The following is a 20,264-nucleotide window of genomic DNA, read 5'->3' as shown; positions in this document are numbered from 1 at the left end:
TTTGTTTTTTCTAGTGCGATGTCAACGCACTAGACAAGGGAGGAAACTTTTTGTTTAGTCATTTAGAGCAGCATTAAAATGTCTATGAACATTTTCCAGGCTGCTCTTTGTTTGTTAAATCAGGTCTCTTCTATAATTTTACATAAAAAATATGTAACAAAATCATAAATGTAACTGTCCCCTTTTGTGTCATTGTTGCCATGTAAAGGCAAAATGGGCTTGTGAATCTGTACTGCAAACTCATCACAGTAAACAAAGATGTATGCTATTTTATTTTAAAGTTACTTATAATTTATTGACATTTAATTACAGTTTATTTTTATCTAACGGAATAGTTACTAGTAACATAAAAATAGATACTAGTACGTTTTAAGGATTAAATGACAAACGTACTTGCCATAGATGTAATGGGTTTATCCCCACAGGAGTAGCCGATCTCTGAAACTCTTTCAAATCTTGGCAGTTTTAATTGACAGATAGTGCTTTGTGCTCCACCTCCCTTGCTTGCATCAGCAGGCATATAAAATGGAGGTGCACAGTGCTATCTGTGCATGACTGACCTGCATTCCATCAGGAGTTGGATTTACGTGCAACATCCCCAACACCACACCGCTGCCTAACCCTGGTTGTTATTTCTAGTAATTGAATTATGCAGTTTAATTATAAATAAATAGAAATCCTCCACTGTCTGAATGTTTACAAGTTCAATTAGTGATAGCTAGATGATTAGTAGTTAAATAATAATAATAATTAAAAAAACATTTCTAAATGTTACATAAATGTGAAGTCTTACGTAATAAATAATGTCATCAAGTGAATTAGCTACATTTAGCAACATGTCAGCGAGCCTTTTGCGACTTCCCATGAGAAATAGATTGCAACACTTCTGAAGAGTATAAGCGATAACCCTTGTAGTGAAGATTCAGCCAGCTTCCACAGCATTTCAGTCCGTCATTTCAGGTAACTGTGGTTACAGTCGTAACCTTACTGTTCTCTTTCAAGTCGGTCTTTTCAATGCTGTGTCACTGACGCTATGAGGAATGCATACTATCACACCGGGCTACTGATTCGCATGCATAATGATGTTTGCTAGCCAATGGGGTAGTAAAAAGCACCAACAGAGTCTTGTCTTCACATTGCAATAAGAAGGGAGAAGCAGAATGATGAATAGATGGCTATACATGTTGATGATGCTAACCGGTTTGTGTAGCACATATGAACTCTCCTTCACAGTAAGCACCTGGGAAGAGAGAGAGGAGACATCCTAGAGAAAGCCAGATGGTTAATATCCTGCACTCTGAAGGGTGTGGTCAAAACTTTCAGCACATACTGTACTGTAGCCTTTCCTGGGTTTGAGAATGGGTTTTGATAAGCCTGGTCCAAACTCTAAGCAGGAGTCATTGACCGGCAGTGCTTAAAGGTCCTCAACAAGTTTTACTGAAGCCAAAGCGAGAACCAGCGCAGTCTTTAATGAGAGTACATGTAAACTCACTTTATCCAATGGCTCGAACGGCGGGCCCATGAGTGCTTGTACACCCGAGATGGAATGCATACTTGCGTCCCACTGGACATTTGTGGGCTAGAGAGTCCAGGCCCAGCGGGGCATGAGTCAAGGGTACCTCAGGCGACAGTGTGTTATCTCCGGTGATGCAAATAGATCTATTTCTGCTTCCCTGAATCAATCCCATATCCTTAGTACTCTTTGAGAATGAAATCTCCATTCTCCTTTTATAATGCCCTGTCGTGAGAGCAAATCTGCACCACGGTTCAGGTGACCTGGAACAGGTGACCGCCATGTTTTTTGTACATCAAACACCTGTGCGGCTGCTCAGAAAGTCATTAATGCTAGAAATACAGCGTGTAGTTCCAGAAAATGTATGTACCAGACATGTCCAGGTGTTCATTGCATCTGTCGTGACCACGTTTGAACACTTGACCGAGTGCCACACCCCTCTGATAGAATGTGGGTATTTTCCAAATGGTTAACACAGCTAAACAGTATCACCATAAGATATAATGATGGGGCACCTTCAGTCTTGGCTTGCACTGAAGTGGTCTCATACGCAGTAGTCCCAGCAGAGTTACCGCTGTTGCAGAAGCCATGAGGCCCAAGGCCCATTGAAAAAGCTTCAAAAGCGTCAAATGAAATGAACACATTCATCAGTCTGGCATGCCAGCATAGAGACCGAGTCAATATTCATGCCCAGCAATGAAATCGGATGGCTGGGCATTAACACGCTCTTTGACAAGTTACATTTCAGAACCTAATGCTACAAATGTGCAAGTAACAGGTCTCTGTGTTTGCAAACTTGTTCCTCTGACTGTTCTAAGAGCAACCAGTCTTCAAAGTAATTCATCATGCATCTCAGATCCAAAATGGGATATAATACCCTGTCCTTTTTGGCGACTAGAAAATAGTGGCTGTAGAACTCGCTGTGGGCATCATCCGCTGATAATGTGTCTATTGCGTTTTTTGTGAGGAGATTCAATCTCCCTGAGCAGAGAATCACCGCATCCCCAAGCAATTGTTTGAGGGCTTGCATTCTTTATTGGTTTGTGACACACTTTTGGCATGAAGCAAACAACATTTGAAACATAAACACAATTTTCTTGTTGTTCCTAGGAACTGACCTAGAAAACATCTGAAGCTCTGTGGGTACTCGGCTAGATGACCCAGGTCCTTTTGGCTGCTTCATGCCAGTGACATCAGGAATACTGCTCCTTGGCGGGAGGCCTCCCGCCAGTACAAGGGTGCCTCGAGACCATGATCTTGCGCTTGGGCCAGGGGCATTGGTACTTAACCGGGGGCTCTGTATCCATTTTCCTCGGTGGTAGTGCAGTGGGCTAATCCAATTTGAGGTTCTTGACTGCCCGAGCGAGCACCTGAAACAATTCAATTTAAGAGACTTTTGTACAGTTTTTCTTTCATCCGAGAGAAGTCCTGGCGAGCTTATCCATCAACTGTGTCTAAGGCTCACCTTCCGACACCGTATCGTCCTTATACTCAGAGTGATTGAGGCCACAGGTCATCACGATGCCACCGAATAACCCCATAGCATCAGCGATGAGGCATTGAAATGCCTGACTTGAAATGGAACAGTGGTTACAGTCATAACCTTGTTTATTACAATTTTCAAGACTGGTTATATGTTACATAAAGTTTCTGTCTGAAGTCCACACAAACAGACACACACACACACACACACAAGTAAGGGAAGTTGCCTACTGTTATATTTTGTTCTTATTCTAACATCCACAAATCTACCTCAATCTCTCTCAAATGTACCTTCCCTCTACACACATTTCAACATTTATTTGTAATGCCATAATAAACTGATTGTAAATAAATGTCAATAATTTATTAATAATTGTAAATAAATTAATAGAGCATATGTCTTTGTTTAAAGTGATGGGTTTGTTGTACAGATTCACTAGATGAACACAGCAACAATGACATGAAGGGGGTCTTTTTTATTCTTTTTATTTACTTTTAATGAAAGGAACCATCAAAATATTTCTTATAAATCTGTTTATACAATGGCCCATTTTAGCTAATTTGGATTTACTAAAATGGGCCAGCAACTAAATCTTTTTCATCAAATCATTTGGTTGTAACTGATTTATCTCTTCTAAAGACCATCATGACATAATGCATGACCTCTAACTTTTATATGTTCAATAGTTTATTTTGAATATGTAAACCTTATAAGAAAGTTCAAAGTTGAAGTTAGCATGCCAGATCACTAATCCTGTGTTTTTCCCATTGGACCTCTGCATACCTAAGCAAATTCAGACCAATGAAATCAGCTGATAGCCTCCTATTTTAAAATAGTTTGCAGTGTTTTTTTTGTTTTTAATCCCCTTTTCTCCCCAATTTGTAATGCCCAATTCCAACTACTAGTTGCCTCAGCTTCTGAGACCATCAGTCCACACATCACATGACACTACAGAAACCACAGAAACTCCCAGCATGTGTGGAGGGTCATGCTACTCTCCATGATCCACACACAACTTACCATGCACCCCATTGAGAGCGAGAACCACTAATCACAACCACAAGGTTACCCCATGTGACTCCACCCTCCCTAGCAACCATGACAATTTGGTTGCTTCCAGGAGATCTGGCTGGAGTCACTCAGAACACCCTGGATTCAAACTTGCAACTCCAGGGGTGGTAGTCAACATCAATACTCACTGAGCTACCCAGGCTCTACAGTGGTTTGATATCAAACTCTATTATATAGATATAGATATCAATATCTATTGAATATTTTAAGAAATATGACACTCCAACCTCTTCTTTCCCATTTTACCTGGCATCACCCAACAGCTTTGCACTCATATGTTATCGGTTATTCGGGACAATTCTGTATTAAATCAAATTAGTTGTTTTTGTTTTGGCTATACTTGCAGAAAATGTTCGTTTCAACACAACACACATTGTAATAAAACGTAAGGCTCGACTCTATGAAATTAACATTGTGCCCTGACGCTTCAATGGCGCTGTTTCCTGTTACACACGGGCGGGTCAACAATATAATGGTTCAAAAACATCTGATAGGCTCTTAGATAATTAAAGACTGAATTCATTTGAATTCCAGAATCCATTGGATGTGAGATTGTTGGGTCTGCTGTACGGGGGCGCATGTGCTTTAGTGCTGTTCTCCGGTCCCGGGCGCTCCGGACACCCACGTCAGCAAAACGTTTTTCCAGCACGAACGGGTTTCGGTCTTTCGGGTAAAGCAGGAAGTGAACGACGCTCGCCCTGAAAACAAAAGCTGGAGAAATACATTCATAGTTGGCAGAGAAATGGAGATGGTTTGTGAAAGTGGGACATCTCGGAGTGCGGGTGAAGCGGGGCATCCGTGAGTATTGTGTTAAAGAGGCACTGGAAACGGTGCCCGGGTAGAAGAGGGTGGGTGATGGAGACCGACACGAGGCTCAGCGCCGACATGCGGGTGGTCCGAGCTCAGGTGGTCCATCAATTAGACGAAATATGACATGGGCGATTAAGGTGCTTGTTAAACTGGGCGTTTTGCGTTATAAAATCCAGTCAGGAGCGTTTGAGCTCGGTTCGATGGGCGGCACTTCACGGTCGGCAGGACTCCCATCTGAAACCACCCCGATGCTTCTATTGCCTTATCTGACAGGTTTAATTCATGCGAGAGAGACATGCTTTGTGCCATAATCTAGGTAAATGTTTAAATGTCGTTTTGGTCAAATCTGGTATTAATAGGCTATTATTTACTTCCAGCGGGCGTTTTGCACATAAAAGGGCGCAGTGACTGGCCTTTGAGTATTTTCTCTGTTGCTACGTAATTTACGGCTTTATGTTAAATGGGTTATTTATTTATTTACTGCACTGGAACCGAGTTCTTGTATTTATGTGTGCGTGATTCCGGGGGAGATGAAAGATTGAGAGATTTATAACAGCAAGGATGTCCAGTTCCTATATTTAAGGCGTCATGCAAGGTTAAAACCAGCGTTTCTCTTTCTGTCTGTCGCTCTCTCATTCTCTCTCTCTTCATTGCTTCTCTCACTCTCCCTCGTTACCCGATGCGCAAAGTCGGGTGTTGCCCCTTCAACAGCGAAAGTGTATGAGTGACAAGCGTTTTAGCCAATCAGAACCGCGTGGGCGGAGTTTCAATGTCTTCTTGATTTATTGTTAAAATTAAAGACATCCACATAACATAATAATAGGGGTTACAGTGAAGAAACATGACAAACAAACACACTTTTTTATTATTTAGGCTATTATTAAAAAAATAATTTCAATTATATTCAAAGCTTTAACAAATGAAATATTAGGCATACATTTAGATTTTTTATTATTAATAGATTTAAGAGTCTCAATAAACAAACAAACAATTGTTTTTTATAAAAACCTTAAAACATGGTTTAGATTTACCAACAAAAAAATAGCTGATACTACTGAACAATCTCTCCAACTTGAAAATCATCTAATGCTTTCCAAAATCCAAAAGAGTAACAACAGTAAACATTTTTTACTATTGCTTCTGACTGCTCTATACAACAACCGTTTTTACCAATATCAAGAAATCTTGATAAAGTGGGGTTATAAATGTATATTTTATAAATATTTTTTTATTGTGTCTCACAAAACTTATTAGAGATGCAGAATCAAAAAGGTAGTGACCAGGTTTTTTTTCATTCTGTCTCTGAGAAGAAAAGGTTCCAAAATAATTATCCTCGAGGTTTAATAGTCCTTTTACTGCAGAGATTCTCTAATATGTTTAGTTGTACAATTATTTGTACTCATCCAAAGCATTTATATAAAGTAGAGGTTCTGCTTTATGAAAATTAACAGATAGCATATGACTTTTCATTAACATTAACAGACCTGAAAGCCTTTATTACAGAATAATACTCTTTAAACTTTACAGGAAATGTCCACTTATGTATACAATTTTCATATGAAAGTAAGATTGATCTAAAAGATAGTAAATAAAGTGATTTCTTACTGCATGTAATATAAGCATTATTCCATATAATTGTTTTATGTGGGAGAAAATTGTGCACATAACACAACTTCCACGAGTTGTAATTGAGTAATTACAAGATAACAAAGACCGTAAACCTCCTACCTTCTTAAAAATATTTTACAGTATAAACATTTTTTGAGTCAGGCTTGAGCAAACAGTTCTTAAGCCATTTAACTTTTAAAGTGTAATTAAAATTAAACAAATTGCTGTCATTACATCACACAAAGCACAACTCTGTATACACTGATCAGCCACAACATTAAAATCACCTGCCTAATATTGTGTAGGTCCCCCTCGTGCTGCCAAAACAGCGCCAACCCACATCTCAGAAAAGGATTCTGAGATGATTTTCTTCTCATCACAATTGTACAGAGAAATTATTATTATTAAAAATATTAATATATCCCCATACCCTACAGTAATATATAGGCTAATATATTTCTGTAATAATTGAGTGTGCAGAATTTCTATACAGACTCAAGTGTCTATTGATTAATTATTTTATCAAGCCTTTTATTTTAAATGAATATTCATGAAGAGTGTGTTGTTTCTGTGTGTTACCAGCAGAGGCATTTTGTGCTCCTTCCATACATGGAGAAATGCTCTTGTCTCTTCCTCGCACCACCGTAGGGTTATTTTAGATTTATTGCACACTAGTTATGACCAAACATATTTGGAATTAGGCAAATGTGCAACTGAGATAAATGCGTAGCATTTTAAAATAACCCAGTGATTGGTCAGTAGCAAACTTCTGAAGAGAGCGTGATCAGGTGAGGTGAAAATGGACTAAGAAAGAGCTTGTGATTTAGTCTATCATCCATAAATACAGCCTATAATGAAAATTAACAACAATATGCAACTTTTCCTGGCTGACACCTTCTGTTTGCTAGCTCACTAATATTGCAGCTGATTATGCTTAATTAACCGTGAGAGGCAGAAATCTTGAAATACTATTAATTGTGCAGCCCTTCTCCTGACCCATATCTGGATGATTATATGCACTGCACTGCTGCCAAACTATTGGCCTATTGGATAATCACATGGATGATTGTTGGTGCACGATGGGCTGGTTTGAGTATTTCTGTAACTGCTGATCTCCTGGGATTTTCACACACAACAGTGTCTAGAATTATTTACTCAGAATGTTGCCAAAAACAAAAAACATCCAGTGAGCAGCAGTTCTGTGGACAGAAATTCCTTGTTGATGAGAGAAGTCAACATAGAATGGCCAGACTGGTTTGAACTGACAAACTACTCAGATAAGCACTCTGTACAGTTGTGGTGAGAAGAATATAATCTCAGAATGCTATTCTGAGATGTGGTTTGGCGTTGTTTTGGTGGCATGAGGGGGACCTACACAATATTAAGCATGTGGTTTTAATGTGTCTGATCGGTGTAATGCAAAACTGAATAATGAATTACATATAATTTCTTATTCTTTAAGGATACTTTCTGAGAGTATGGTTTTGGAAGTGATTGTTCTTGTTTTGAAGTGGTCCCATTTGTTTTCTCAGGCCTGTTCAGAAATGGACCAGTGCAGATATGTCAGCCATTCACCAGAGCTGTCTACTAAAACAGCTGGACCAGCAGCGGCAACAGGGATTGTTCTGTGACTGCAACATCCTGGTGGAGGGGCAGATTTTCCACACACATCGAAATGTCCTGCATGGCAGCAGTGGATACTTCCGCATGTTGCTATCTCAGGGAGCTAAAGACACTCTAGACTCTGTAAATGTTTCCTTTGATGTCTTCAGCCCTGAAATCTTTTCCATCATCCTGGACTTTATTTACTCTGGTCAGCTGGAGCTCAACAGCTCCAATGTAATAGAGGTGATGTCAGCCGCCAGCTACCTGCAGATTAATAATGTTATTTCCTACTGCAAGACCTTCATTAAATCTTTCCTTGAGATCAGTGCAAAAGAGGACGATGAGAATCGTTACTTGGGTGTGTCGGACAGCACCCCACAACAGGATAGACAAGAGAATGTCATCGAGCCGTCCACCAGACTCTGGAAGCACGAAAAGGAAGATCAGGCAACAGAGGACATCAGTGGAGCCATAGCCTCCAGCCCACAGCCGTCCGGGCTTCAGCAGAACTCTCCTTCACAGCCCAGTCTGGAGGAACAAGAAGAGGAGATGTTTAACCAGTTCAGTTTCAGGACTCGACGCAAAAGAAGAAACAGGATAAAAACTCCAGAATATGTAACAGAAGACACAGAAGACACTACACTTATTGACCTACAGGGGGTGGTATCACACTGCACTCAAAAGGCAGATGAGCTGTATGCCAACCTTCCATCAATTGTTGGGATAGTTGGGGCATTTAATAAAGGTCAGTATTTCAACTGCTGAGATTCAATTCTGCGCTTCAAAGCCAAAATGCAGTAACTACCCCAACACGTAAACTGAGTAAAATGGCTTCAAAGTTTTTATATTGACCAGCCAAATGTGGAATATGAAGTAGTCACACTCTCTTGTCTCTAAATATGAGCATTCTTGGGTCAAACTGGACAGATCATATTCTAAGTTAAAGCTGCTATGTGTCTGCTCAAATTTCTGTGTATAGGTTCAATGCAGCATAAATGCCAGGCTAAAAGCCCCTGGTATCAAAGGCAGTTCTGATCCGGTTTTGGTTCTGTATAAATTAAATGCAGCATCAGAGCAGCCTTAAACTTTTTTCTTTTTTTTTTTTTCATGATTTATAGTAATTAATATAATTTATAATATTATTAATAGTTTCTTGTAAAAGTATAATTTCATATTTTCATTCATTTCTTATTTCTATATTCATAATTGTATATGTAAAACATTCATTTCATAACATTATTGGTGCAATTGTAATTGCTGTGTAAATGCATTTATACCTGCTCTGTGCAGCATTAAACAGTCTGTGTAAATACACTTAATAGGCAGATGCAGCTTCTGTGTCACCTTTGCAGATTAAAGTTACAGTAATAGTTTTTTCAGTCTTTCTCAAATACTGCCTCAAAATGTGGAAACTGCAGTGTTTGGAGTTTCTGTGCATTGCAAAAATTCCAACGCAATCTTGCAGTTTGAAGCCATTCAAGGTTTTATTCAACACACAAATGAAACTTGAAACTGGACAAAGGTTGTCTCACACTTTTTTGTCCTTCAATCTTCTATTTCTTTCGATGATGGTATGTGTATAAATATTGTGTTTATTGTACAAAAAAATAGGGTTTGCTCTCTTAGGGTTTTTAGGTTTGTAAATAAGCTTTTGAATGGTTCTCTTATGTGGAGATACATAAAGGGGATCTGATTGTCAATGTGTCTCTGTGTCTCTCTCTCAGATTCCACTCCTTCGATGCGTTATAAATGTCCGTTCTGCACACACACAGTAAAGAGGAAGGCAGACTTAAAGCGTCACCTCCGCTGTCACACAGGTGAGCGTCCGTATCCCTGTCAAGAATGCAGCAAGCGTTTCACTCGCCTGGAACACCTGCGCAGCCATTTTGAGACGGTGAGAAATGTGCATCGTTTCACACTCATTTGGCCCAGTAACAAAGGGAATCTGGTTGACTAAGGAAATTGCAATGCTGTATACTTTTAAGCACCAGTTAGTAATGGGTGTAGCCGAAATAGCCAATCTCGTGTCCTCATTTTTTCGACCATGAAGTGCTTCTTGTGTGACCAGATTAAGTTAGGCTTAAAGGGATAGTTCACACAAAAATGAAAATAATTTAATCATTTACTCATCCTTATGCTATTTCCTCTGCAGAACACAAACAAATATTTTTAGAAGAATATCTCAGCTCCATAGGTCCTCACAGTGCGAGTGAATGGTGACTAAAACTTTGGAGGTTCAAAAAGCATAAAAAGACAGCATAAAAGTAATGCATGTCTCCAGTAGTTTAATTCATGTCTTCTGAAGCAATCTTATCAATTTTGAGTGAGAACAAACCAAAATGTAACTCCTGTTTGAAATAATGATCGGCACGGAGACTGTTCATGTCAAGATTTATAGTGAATAATTATATTGTGGTCTGTTCTCATCCAAAATCGCTTGGATTGCTTCTGAAGACATAGATTAAGCCACTGCTGCCTTTATATGCTTTTTGAAGCTTCAAAGCTTGGTCACTATTCACTTGCATTGTATGGCCCAACAGAGCTGAGTTATTCTTCTAAAAATATTTAATTGTGATTAGCAGAAGAAAAAAGTCTTAAACATCTTAGATGGCATGAGGGGAAGTAAATTATTTGAGAATTTTCATTTATAGACTAACTATTCCATTAAATGCAGTCAAATGTATTGGATGTAGGCTAATTATACATCATTTAAGTATTATAAAGGAAGACTGTGTTGAGGTGTCTGTAGTATATTTGGGTACTCTTGGTCACAGGTCCATAAGGTCAACTAAATAATTGCAATAGACTTTAGGGTTAGAGTTTTTTAATTTTTTTATTTAAGGTTATTGTTAGTGATGGATAGGATAATGGTTATGGTTACAAACATCAAATGCTTTTAACTAGTCCTCCTCACTTATAATTAACATGAGATCATAAAACCTCCTCTTTTGCAACTTGTTCTCTCCACAGATCCACCAGGCCTGTAAGTTGGTGTGCAGAAAGTGCAAGCGTCATGTAACTGAGATCAATGGACGTGTGGTGAGCGAGGGAACTCGCAGATACAGGCTTTGCGACTCTTGTATTCAAGAGAGCGGGTATAGCGAATTAATCTCAGATAGGACAGATGGAAATGGAGAAAAAGAAGACATGTTGTTGGGTGTGGAAGAGGACATGAGTGAGAACAGACAAGTAACGTGGGTCATGGACGATGATGACCTCGCGGAAGATTCCGGAGCAGATCTTATCATCCAGGAAGTGGAGGACAGCGATGAGGACATGAGTGGAAAATGAATATGTGTGGGTATGAGTGAGTGAGTGAATGATTAAGAACAACTTCTTGCCAGTTTATTGTCTGTTGTAATTTCAGAAGAGAGATGACTGGGTTTTGTACAAAATTTCTCATTCATATCTAACGTACTAAAAATATAACAGTTTTTTAAAAGTATTATTATATTTCTGTAATCTAAAAAGTTTAAAACGTTTATTTCAAAGATATTTGCAAAAAGTGTATCACTTTTTATACTGTGCATGGAGTCCAAGTGCCATTTACTTTGTGTGATGTGTTGTGTAACAGATTTATCTGTCAAAACCTTACCGAAAACAAACCTAGTTAGATTTGTTACCAGTCAATGGCTCAACAAAAACAATAAATATTGTATATACGTCTGTTTCACCCTGGAAACATAATCTTGTCCTTGCGATTCTGTCCAACTTTGTGGCGCCAGAATTATTTGTTTGATGATAACTTGCACTTTTTAAAGAAAATATATTTTGCACAAGCAGTGTGTGTCTGAATGATCATTTGCATTAATAAACCCTGGTGATGTGCACATATTAAACTTTACGGCAACCCTTCACAGAAATCCTTGAAATTCCTCACCTCTAGAAAGTAGGAAAAAAATGTTTGTTCTGATTTAAGGAAGTCAATAAAAGTATTTATTTATCTGAGCGTCTCTGGCAGCTTGAATCCGATTTGAATCCGTTATCGCGAGATCAAACCCTTTACATGAGAATATGACGTCAGAACGACGAGGCAGTGCAAATATGGCGGCGCTCATGATGAGGGTTGGCCCTGGTTCTTTCGGGTCTGTTCGGGTTCATCTTCCTGCTCTACGCTCCGCGGCTGCTACCATACTTAGAGCCGTAAGTTCGTCTGTAACACTTCTGACTTTTTTGGCGTTTTGTTTTGGTTTCGTGTTAAGTTTTTAAAAGGTGTTTAAACCTGCATTTCATTTGAGTTGCCATGGCACAGTATTTATGAAGTGTTTTTGTCTTTGTGCGCGCGCGCGTTCACGTGTCTTCGTGTACGTGTATGAAATGACAGGTCTTTTTATTCTTTTATTTTGAATTTTAGAAATATATTTCCTGTATAGGGATATACAGGAAACAGCCACATTCAACAAAAAAATAAACAAACAAGGGAATAAATTAATAAAAATCAAGAACATAAATTAAGTTAAAAATATGAAGTAACAAAAATGAATAAATACAATTACAAATATAAAATGCTAAAAAAAAAAAAAGACATCTTCAGAAATTATTTCAGGATTCCCTGTCTGAAAATAAGAAAGCAATCAATACATCTCTATTTTTTTTATATATATAATTACTGACTCATGGGAAAGATGACAGTTCAAGAGTGTGTTATCTACTCTCAGATTAGTGTGTCTGCGACCCAGCCGCTCCCAGAGAGAGTGAAGATTGTGGAGGTTGGACCTCGCGATGGACTGCAGAATGAGAAGGTAGACTTCTGTGTGTTTCAGAATCCAGAATACTGCATCAAAACTTAGCATGGCATCTTTGTACAGAATGCACTAAAATGTCGGTGCTGTCATTTAAAAGTGAACTAATTTCACATAGAATTTAAAATTGCTTAAAAGAGAGGAGTTGTATCTGTTATGTTAAATATACACTGCACCCATCAGATCATCGTTCCCACTGAAGTAAAGATCTGTCTGATTGACATGCTCTCTGAGGCTGGACTTCCTGTCATTGAGGCTACAAGCTTTGTTTCGCCAAAGTGGGTTCCTCAGGTGAGATACAGGGGCACGCACCCTCCAATGCAATATGGCATGCACAGATTTCAAAATGTAAAACATTATAATAGGGGGAGTTTTTTTGTGATCTGCAATGTAAACATTGGAACATGTGTGATATAGCGTGACTCTGGCTGTATTTGATTGACAGATGGCTGATCAGGAGGAAGTGATGCGTGGGCTCCGCAAGAAACCTGGTGTGAATTACCCTGTTCTGACTCCTAATTTGAAGGGCTTCCAGGCTGCTGTGAGTTAATACAACACAGACTGCTGTCTATTGCACTGTTATCAGCCTTTGCATCAGCATTGTAACATATCTGTAGATGACCATGACATGTCTATGCAACATGCTTTTTCAATTTCACATATCTCAGATGAAGGCTGGTGCAAAAGAGGTGGCAATATTTGGTGCTGCATCAGAGCTCTTCAGTAAGAAGAACATAAACTGTTCAGTGGAGGAGAGTCTTGCTCGATTTGAGGAAGTGATGAAAGCTGCCAAACAAGAGGGAGTTCCTGTGAGAGGGTAAGATAGAATTTTTGCCTGATTAAAAAAGGTTGACATCTAATCTTCTACATATACTCTGCTTTTGATGTCTCTGAAAATCCTGCCTCAGTCTCTCTTGCTTTCTGTTTTTTTTTTCCCCAGCTATGTGTCATGTGTGTTAGGTTGTCCATATGAAGGTAAGGTATCCCCCAACAAAGTAGCAGAGGTTGCTAAGCGGCTGTACTCTATGGGTTGCTATGAGATTTCACTTGGAGATACTATTGGAGTGGGCACTCCGGGTGGTATGACAGAGATGTTGAATGCTGTGAAGAAAGAGGTTCCAGTGGAGGCTTTAGCTGTTCATTGCCATGACACTTACGGACAAGCACTCGCAAACATACTTGTAGCATTACAGGTGAGTGAGGCAGAAAGTGTCTGGAATAATGCCTTGTACCTCTGCCTGTCTGGCGAGACCGATGGCTCGATTTGCAACTCTTACTATTTTTGCTTTGTCTTGTAGAGTTAAAACAGTGGTCCCAAAAGCACGTGGACACTTAAGCCACATGCATAAAAATGCATGATTGTATTTTATAACAAAATATCCACCCAAATGGCATTTATTTTAAAGGAATATAGCACTAGCACACTTTTTAAGAAGAAAAAAAATGTCACCATTTTATCAAGTGTGTTAGTTTCCAAAGTCAACCATAGATATACTGTTCAAGGTTAACAAAGTATTTGAACATTTTCTGGTTGTCCAACATTTGTGGAGCATGTCCATTAATGTGATAAACTACACATGTGGTTACTCTGATAGAACTTCATACATCCACTAAAAAATTACCTTGAGGCAGATTTGTTAAAAGTAATTGCAAACATGACTATAAGCAAAGTGAAGTTCTGAGAGAAGATCTAGCATTATTTGTTTGCAAATGCCACCTGGTTTGATACTTGACTCTAATCCAAAGACCTTCAGGCATTTTTAAGTGTGACGTAAAGGTCCAACATTTTTTTGGGGCAACTATTTGTTCCTGAAGCCTCAGGCATTAATTGTCACTTTGCTCTACCTTTGCATATGAACTGCATATGAAGTGCTTTGATTGATTTGACCACAAGAATCTTGAAATGAGACAAATACCTTGTGTACATGCCATGCGTTCTGAAATGACTTCATTTTACATTCTTAAAATAAGCCACCTTCAAGTAAAGGCCACATTTATTCCCCATGCTCTTTGTTTAGAATGGGATAAGTGTTGTGGACTGTTCTGTTGCGGGGCTGGGTGGCTGCCCTTATGCCCAAGGGGCTTCTGGGAATGTTGCAACCGAGGATGTGGTCTATATGCTGCATGGACTGGGAATCCATACTGTAAGTCTTAATTCTCTCTATCAGATTGTTCTGCAATCTAGTTACTTCCTGAAAGCTCTGGGACTTTATTACTGAGCCATCCACCGTGGGGGGTTCAGACTGAACAGTAGATACAATGCATAAAACAGAACACAGGTGTCTGGAGATGCACCCCCCCCCCCCCTCCCCTTTTTTCCCCAATTTGATCTGCCCAATTCCCAATGCTTACTAGGTCCTCACAGTTGCTCACCTCAATCCGGGTGGCAGAGGACAAACCTTAGTTGCCTCCACTTCTGAGACATTCAGCCCGTATCTTATCATGTGGAGACTTGGTGTGTGTGGAGGCTCACTCTATTCCCTCAATCCCCATGCACAACTCATCATGCGCCCCATCGAGAGCAAGAACCACTATATTATGATCACGAGGAGGGTAACCCATGTGACTCTACCCTCCCTAGCAAATGGGCCAATTTGTTTGCTTAGGAGGCCTGTCTGGAGTCACTCAGTGCACACTTGATACAAACTCGCGACTCCAGGGGTGGTAGTCAGTGTAATTGCTCGCTGAGCTACCCAGGCCTCTGGAGACGCACTTTTAAAAGTTGATGGTTTTTTTTGCCTGGCGCTGCATCTAAAAAATGTGGCATTCCTGCTCGATATGCGAAGAAAAAAAAAACACAGCTGGATGTGGCGTAATGGTCAAAGACATCTGTCTAGCTTGTTTACATGGGAAAAACTATGGAAAAAGAGTGCACAAAAAAAACAGCCTAAAAGGGTTAGTTTACCCAAAAAAAAGAAATGTTCACCCTCATGACATCCCAGGTGTGTATGACCTTCTTACATTAGATGACATTTATGCTGACTGACTGTGATTTTTCAAAAGTCTTATCACCATCCACTTGCATTTTAAGGGCCTACTGAGCTAAGAAATATTTATATTTTTCTTCAAATGTGTTCTGGTGAAGAAAGAAATTCATAAACACCTGGGATATCACGAGTAGAGGTCGACCGATATTGGTTTTTTTCAGGCCGATGCCAATGCCGATCTTTTGAAATCCGGGTCGGCCGATGGCCGATTAATGCAGCCGATTTATTTTGGCCGATATGTGCTTGTTTCTAACCCCTTATTTGAACCTTTTATTTGAAAGATAAAATGTAACACAAATAATTACTTAAGATAGACAATTTCTCAACAAATACATTTATTGAACACTTGACCAATCTGCACTTGTACACTTAAATTAAAAATGTATAATGTAAAAACATATTGTATAAATAATGTATAACAAATATAAACAAAGCAGGTGTTACGAACTGCTCCGAGACACGAAGGTTGAGATCCAAATGCAGCTTTAATTAAGGGGCAATCCAGACACGTAATCCAATATTCAGAGCATCCAAGAGAAGCACAGGCATAACTAGGGATGGGTATCGTTAAGGTTTTAATGGTATTACTATCTTACCGATACTGCTTATCGATCCGGTACTTTAACGGTATTCCTAACGGTTCTTTTTGTTTTATATATATATATATATATATATATATATATATATATATATCTATATATATATATATATATATATATATATATATAAAACAAAGATAAACGTTATATAGGCACAGGGATTTAATTTCAGGAAGGTCTACTAACATTACTGTTCAGGTGTGGTCTAAAAAGAAATCTAATAAAGTAATCAATTGTAAAATAACACTGCATAGTTTATCATAGATAGATTAATGCTTATTAATGCAGAAGTTATTCATTCAAGAGCTGTAAGTGATTTTCTCTTTGTCTTTTGTTGTTTGATTCGCAGTAATGGCTCAATCGTCACCATGTTTATAAGACAGCTTCCCCTTTAAGACCGAGTCTAATAGGCTCCTGATGCGCCATATTTTCTCCCAACTATTTCCATAACTACGTCCATTTAAGACATAAACTGTGTTTAAGTGAATCTCCAAGCCGGTCGTTTTGACATTTTTGTGTATAGTTGATCGTGTAGACCCGCACATGAAACCCAAATTAGCCTATACTTTGCTTGTCTCTTTGCGGTGTGTTTCGGAGCGCGCGCCGCCTTGGGAACGGTATCTCTTGCGCTCTTTTTATTATTAAACGCGTCCCGGAATTTAGCAACAGTAGCTAGACTGCATTTTACAACAATCACCGATCGTGCTGATTCTGACGTTAAGTTTGAGTTTTAGGGAGAAATGTCAGTGCACCGCTGTGAAGGGAAGGAAGTTGTGCTAGACAGAATGCGACTTATGTATAAATATTCTTTTTTATAATCTTTGGAAGGCGAAATCTAAAATAAAATCAGACTAATAATCACAGATCTAAACCAGGCTACGTTTGAATGTTTCGTTCTGTCACTCATTATGCAGGGCTCTTGTTGTGGTCGCTGTGCGCGAGATCTCTCTCTCTCTCTCTCTCTCTCTCTCTCTCTCTCTCTCTCTCTCTCTCTCTCTCTCTCTCTCTCTCTCTCTGACTGCCAATAGCTAAATTGCATCACAGACAAATGGTTTCATAGAATTATTATACATAGAAATGGCTGGCGAGATAAAATAACTTTCTCTTTATAGCAATAATACATGTATTTTCTTAATTTCTCCAGGACCGACAGCAGAACCGATAATGTCCGAGCTTACCAAAGCCAGTCCTTCACTAGCCTATACTGCGTCGGTATCTTTTTTATTAGCCTAATTATTTCTCTGCATTGAGTGACAACCCTCTCAAATATAAGACACACAAACAGAACAAATAAAAGTCTCAGATTCACTGTCTGTAATTGCAAAATTCTTGCTTACTTATTGTGACATGATAGCAACCCTTCTGCTGTGATAATGCAACTTCAACGCTATCAATATCCAAAGTAGCCGAACGTCATGTCGCGTTTTTTCTCGAAGTTGGAATGAAATATAAAGAAGTTATACAAATTTAATCTTTACTGTTTTCTCCAAGGAACTTAGCTCCTTCCTTAGGCACTGGATGAGGTCTGCTCACTCTGCTGGAAAATGACTCTAGGGGCAGCGTGCGTCGAACACGTGTTCCACAACAACACTAGGCTGCCCACAGATGCGCCTGCCTAATAATCGGCATCAAGCCGATTATGTTAAAAATGCTAAAAATCGGCAGATTAATCGGTCGACCTCTAATCACGAGTGTGTGTAAATGGTGGGAGAATTTTATTTTTTGGGGTGAATAATCTCTTTCTAAACTTATATGTTTAGTAACCAAGGTGATATCAGAATCCTAACTCAAATTTTTCTTTTTTTTTTTTCTTTTTTTTTTAAGTTTTTGTAATACAGCCCCTGGTTTGTAAGCTGCTTTTTTGTGTTGCAGGGAGTGGAGCTACCCAAACTGTTGGATGCTGGCTCTTACATCTGTCACTCACTCAACAGAAGGACAAATTCAAAAGTAGCTCAGGCCTCCTGCAAACTCTGAAAAGACTAGATTTGTCTCTGATCTTGCCTGGTTATTTGACCTCATATGCTACATTTGATATCTATCATGTGTATGTATGTTTCTTATAAATTAATTAATTGTTTATATGTACTGCTGAAATGAGATGATTGTATAATGGACTAAGGGAGTTGTTCCCTAACCCTTGGTGTTTGTACTTAACAACGTTTGTAATTTAGCTCGCTTGAAATATGTAAAAATATTTTCTTAAATGTACAATTTAATTCACCACATAATTGCATTTTGTTTTGTGCAGAACAAAATAGGCTTTTTTCTTTTCACAATCACTGCTTCATTCATCAGATGTGCATTTTAATATTTCGTTTTCAAAATTTGCTCTGTGGGTTGAGATTAAAGCTTCCAGGATCAGTGAAGACAGCAGAGATCCTGTGTATGGTCCTGCTAATGACAACATTATTAAAGGTGCAATATGTAATATATTTACTGTACTAAAGCATAAAATTATCATAATATGTTATCAGAGATTTAGGAAACATGCCAAGTTGAAATACTGGCTTCTCTGAATTTTTTTTTACAGCCACTGTATTTTACTTTAAAATGTCTGTTCTGGGCTGGAATTTCTGTTTGTGTTTTGGCCTGTGTGATCCCACCCACTGCCCATTTCCCAATAGTCTTTCGGCACTCTAGGTTGCCAAATTTGAAATAAGTTAGTGGGCAAACACAGTGCGCTGCAGCCTTGAAAGCCAGCTATTCATCTAGCTAACATTGACAGAGTTATAAAAGAAAATCCATATGAGCTGGTTTGTAATTAGCAAACAATCAACATTTGAATGTAAACATTAGCTGATCAACTTGCAGTGTAAGGCTTGCCATTGTCAGTTTACTTGTTCCTGTTGCGTGTTCTCAACCTGGCAATCCACGTGAGCTTTGAGTCTGGGAACTAGAGGGCAGGGAGACAGTTCTCACCAATATTTTGAATTTGGACTGCAGTCAAGATTTTAAATGATTGATGTTAAAGTTACATATTGCTCATTTAATTGTATATAACTAGATTCACCATGTTGTTGTGGCGCGCAAAATAAGGAGACGGGAAGAATCTGTGCTTTAGGGACATTCACCAATCAAAGGGAGATCTGCTGTTTACTCCCAAAAGTGGTAACGGCAATGCTACACAACATGTACTGGACTACACAACGCTTGGTGCAGATGAGAGTGCCCATAGGTGTCGATGAGGAACCATTATACTGTATGGACGATTTTCCTGCATGGTAAAAATTTAGTTACTTTTTGACTGTAATTTTTACAGTTCTTCTCTGCAACAATTATACCACACATGGTTGTTACCAACTGATCCACAAATAACTTAATTTGTTTACTTATTCATTAATCTGTTCATCCGATATTGACTAACCATTTTCTGTATTTATTATTGTTAGCCTTGACGGTTAAAAATAATAATACAATTAAAATGTATTGTATAATTATATTTTAAATTATAATAAAGTGCAGCTATAAGTATTTCATTTGTATTAGGTGTCATTTCGCGATTATCCTGCAGGTCTCTGCATAATTCTGGGTACTTACGATGTTCTTAGCGCTTTTGGGAAACGCAGCCTTGGATGATAGCGCTCCCTCTCTTCCGCATGCACGTGCACCAGACACGGCGAGAGATGGGATATGATAGATGCAGACTTTCTTATAATGAAATAGGGGGGCTTCAAAGAAAAACATCTTGGTAACCACTGGACTAAGGGAACAAAAATAATTGTAGAATATTTTTAATTATATTTAGATGCAAATGTTTCTGGTTAGACGGTAACATCATGATTTATACGTTTAGCTTGTCTTACAGAATGATAAATCACACAGTCATGTTGTTGGGCTTTGAGCCCT

The 20,264-nt window shown here is 38.8% G+C and overlaps 2 protein-coding genes across 2 annotated transcripts; both read left to right on the top strand.

Moving 5' to 3' along the window:
* The first annotated feature begins 4,561 nt into the window (after nt 1-4,561).
* Nucleotides 4,562-12,006, top strand: zbtb8a (zinc finger and BTB domain containing 8A). Its single transcript, XM_052154183.1, has 4 exons — nt 4,562-4,865; nt 8,018-8,835; nt 9,815-9,984; nt 11,061-12,006. The coding sequence occupies exons 1-4, from the start codon at nt 4,810-4,812 to the stop codon at nt 11,379-11,381; spliced, it is 1,365 nt and encodes a 454-aa protein (XP_052010143.1). The 5' UTR covers nt 4,562-4,809; the 3' UTR covers nt 11,382-12,006.
* A 116-nt stretch (nt 12,007-12,122) lies between these two features.
* Nucleotides 12,123-19,889, top strand: hmgcl (3-hydroxy-3-methylglutaryl-CoA lyase). Its single transcript, XM_052154326.1, has 8 exons — nt 12,123-12,233; nt 12,749-12,832; nt 13,016-13,123; nt 13,278-13,373; nt 13,501-13,649; nt 13,773-14,025; nt 14,851-14,976; nt 18,291-19,889. Exons 1-8 carry the CDS (start codon nt 12,135-12,137, stop codon nt 18,390-18,392), a joined length of 1,017 nt encoding a protein of 338 aa, XP_052010286.1. The 5' UTR covers nt 12,123-12,134; the 3' UTR covers nt 18,393-19,889.
* Nucleotides 19,890-20,264: the final 375 nt, after the last annotated feature.

Source organism: Xyrauchen texanus, chromosome 22 (genome assembly GCF_025860055.1).
Source record: "Xyrauchen texanus isolate HMW12.3.18 chromosome 22, RBS_HiC_50CHRs, whole genome shotgun sequence".
In the NCBI taxonomy this organism is placed as follows: Eukaryota; Metazoa; Chordata; class Actinopteri; order Cypriniformes; family Catostomidae; genus Xyrauchen; species Xyrauchen texanus.
This window is presented reverse-complemented; position numbering and strand designations above follow the sequence as displayed.

Coding starts and splice junctions, on each gene's coding strand:
- zbtb8a (XM_052154183.1), top strand. CDS start 4,810: ATGGAGATGGTTTGTGAAAGTGGGACATCTCGGAGTGCGGGTGAAGCG. Junction 8,836..9,814: donor AGTTGGGGCATTTAATAAAG/GTCAGTATTTCA, acceptor TCTCTCTCTCAG/ATTCCACTCCTTCGATGCGT. Junction 9,985..11,060: donor TGCGCAGCCATTTTGAGACG/GTGAGAAATGTG, acceptor TTCTCTCCACAG/ATCCACCAGGCCTGTAAGTT.
- hmgcl (XM_052154326.1), top strand. CDS start 12,135: ATGGCGGCGCTCATGATGAGGGTTGGCCCTGGTTCTTTCGGGTCTGTT. Junction 12,234..12,748: donor CTGCTACCATACTTAGAGCC/GTAAGTTCGTCT, acceptor ATCTACTCTCAG/ATTAGTGTGTCTGCGACCCA. Junction 12,833..13,015: donor ATGGACTGCAGAATGAGAAG/GTAGACTTCTGT, acceptor TGCACCCATCAG/ATCATCGTTCCCACTGAAGT.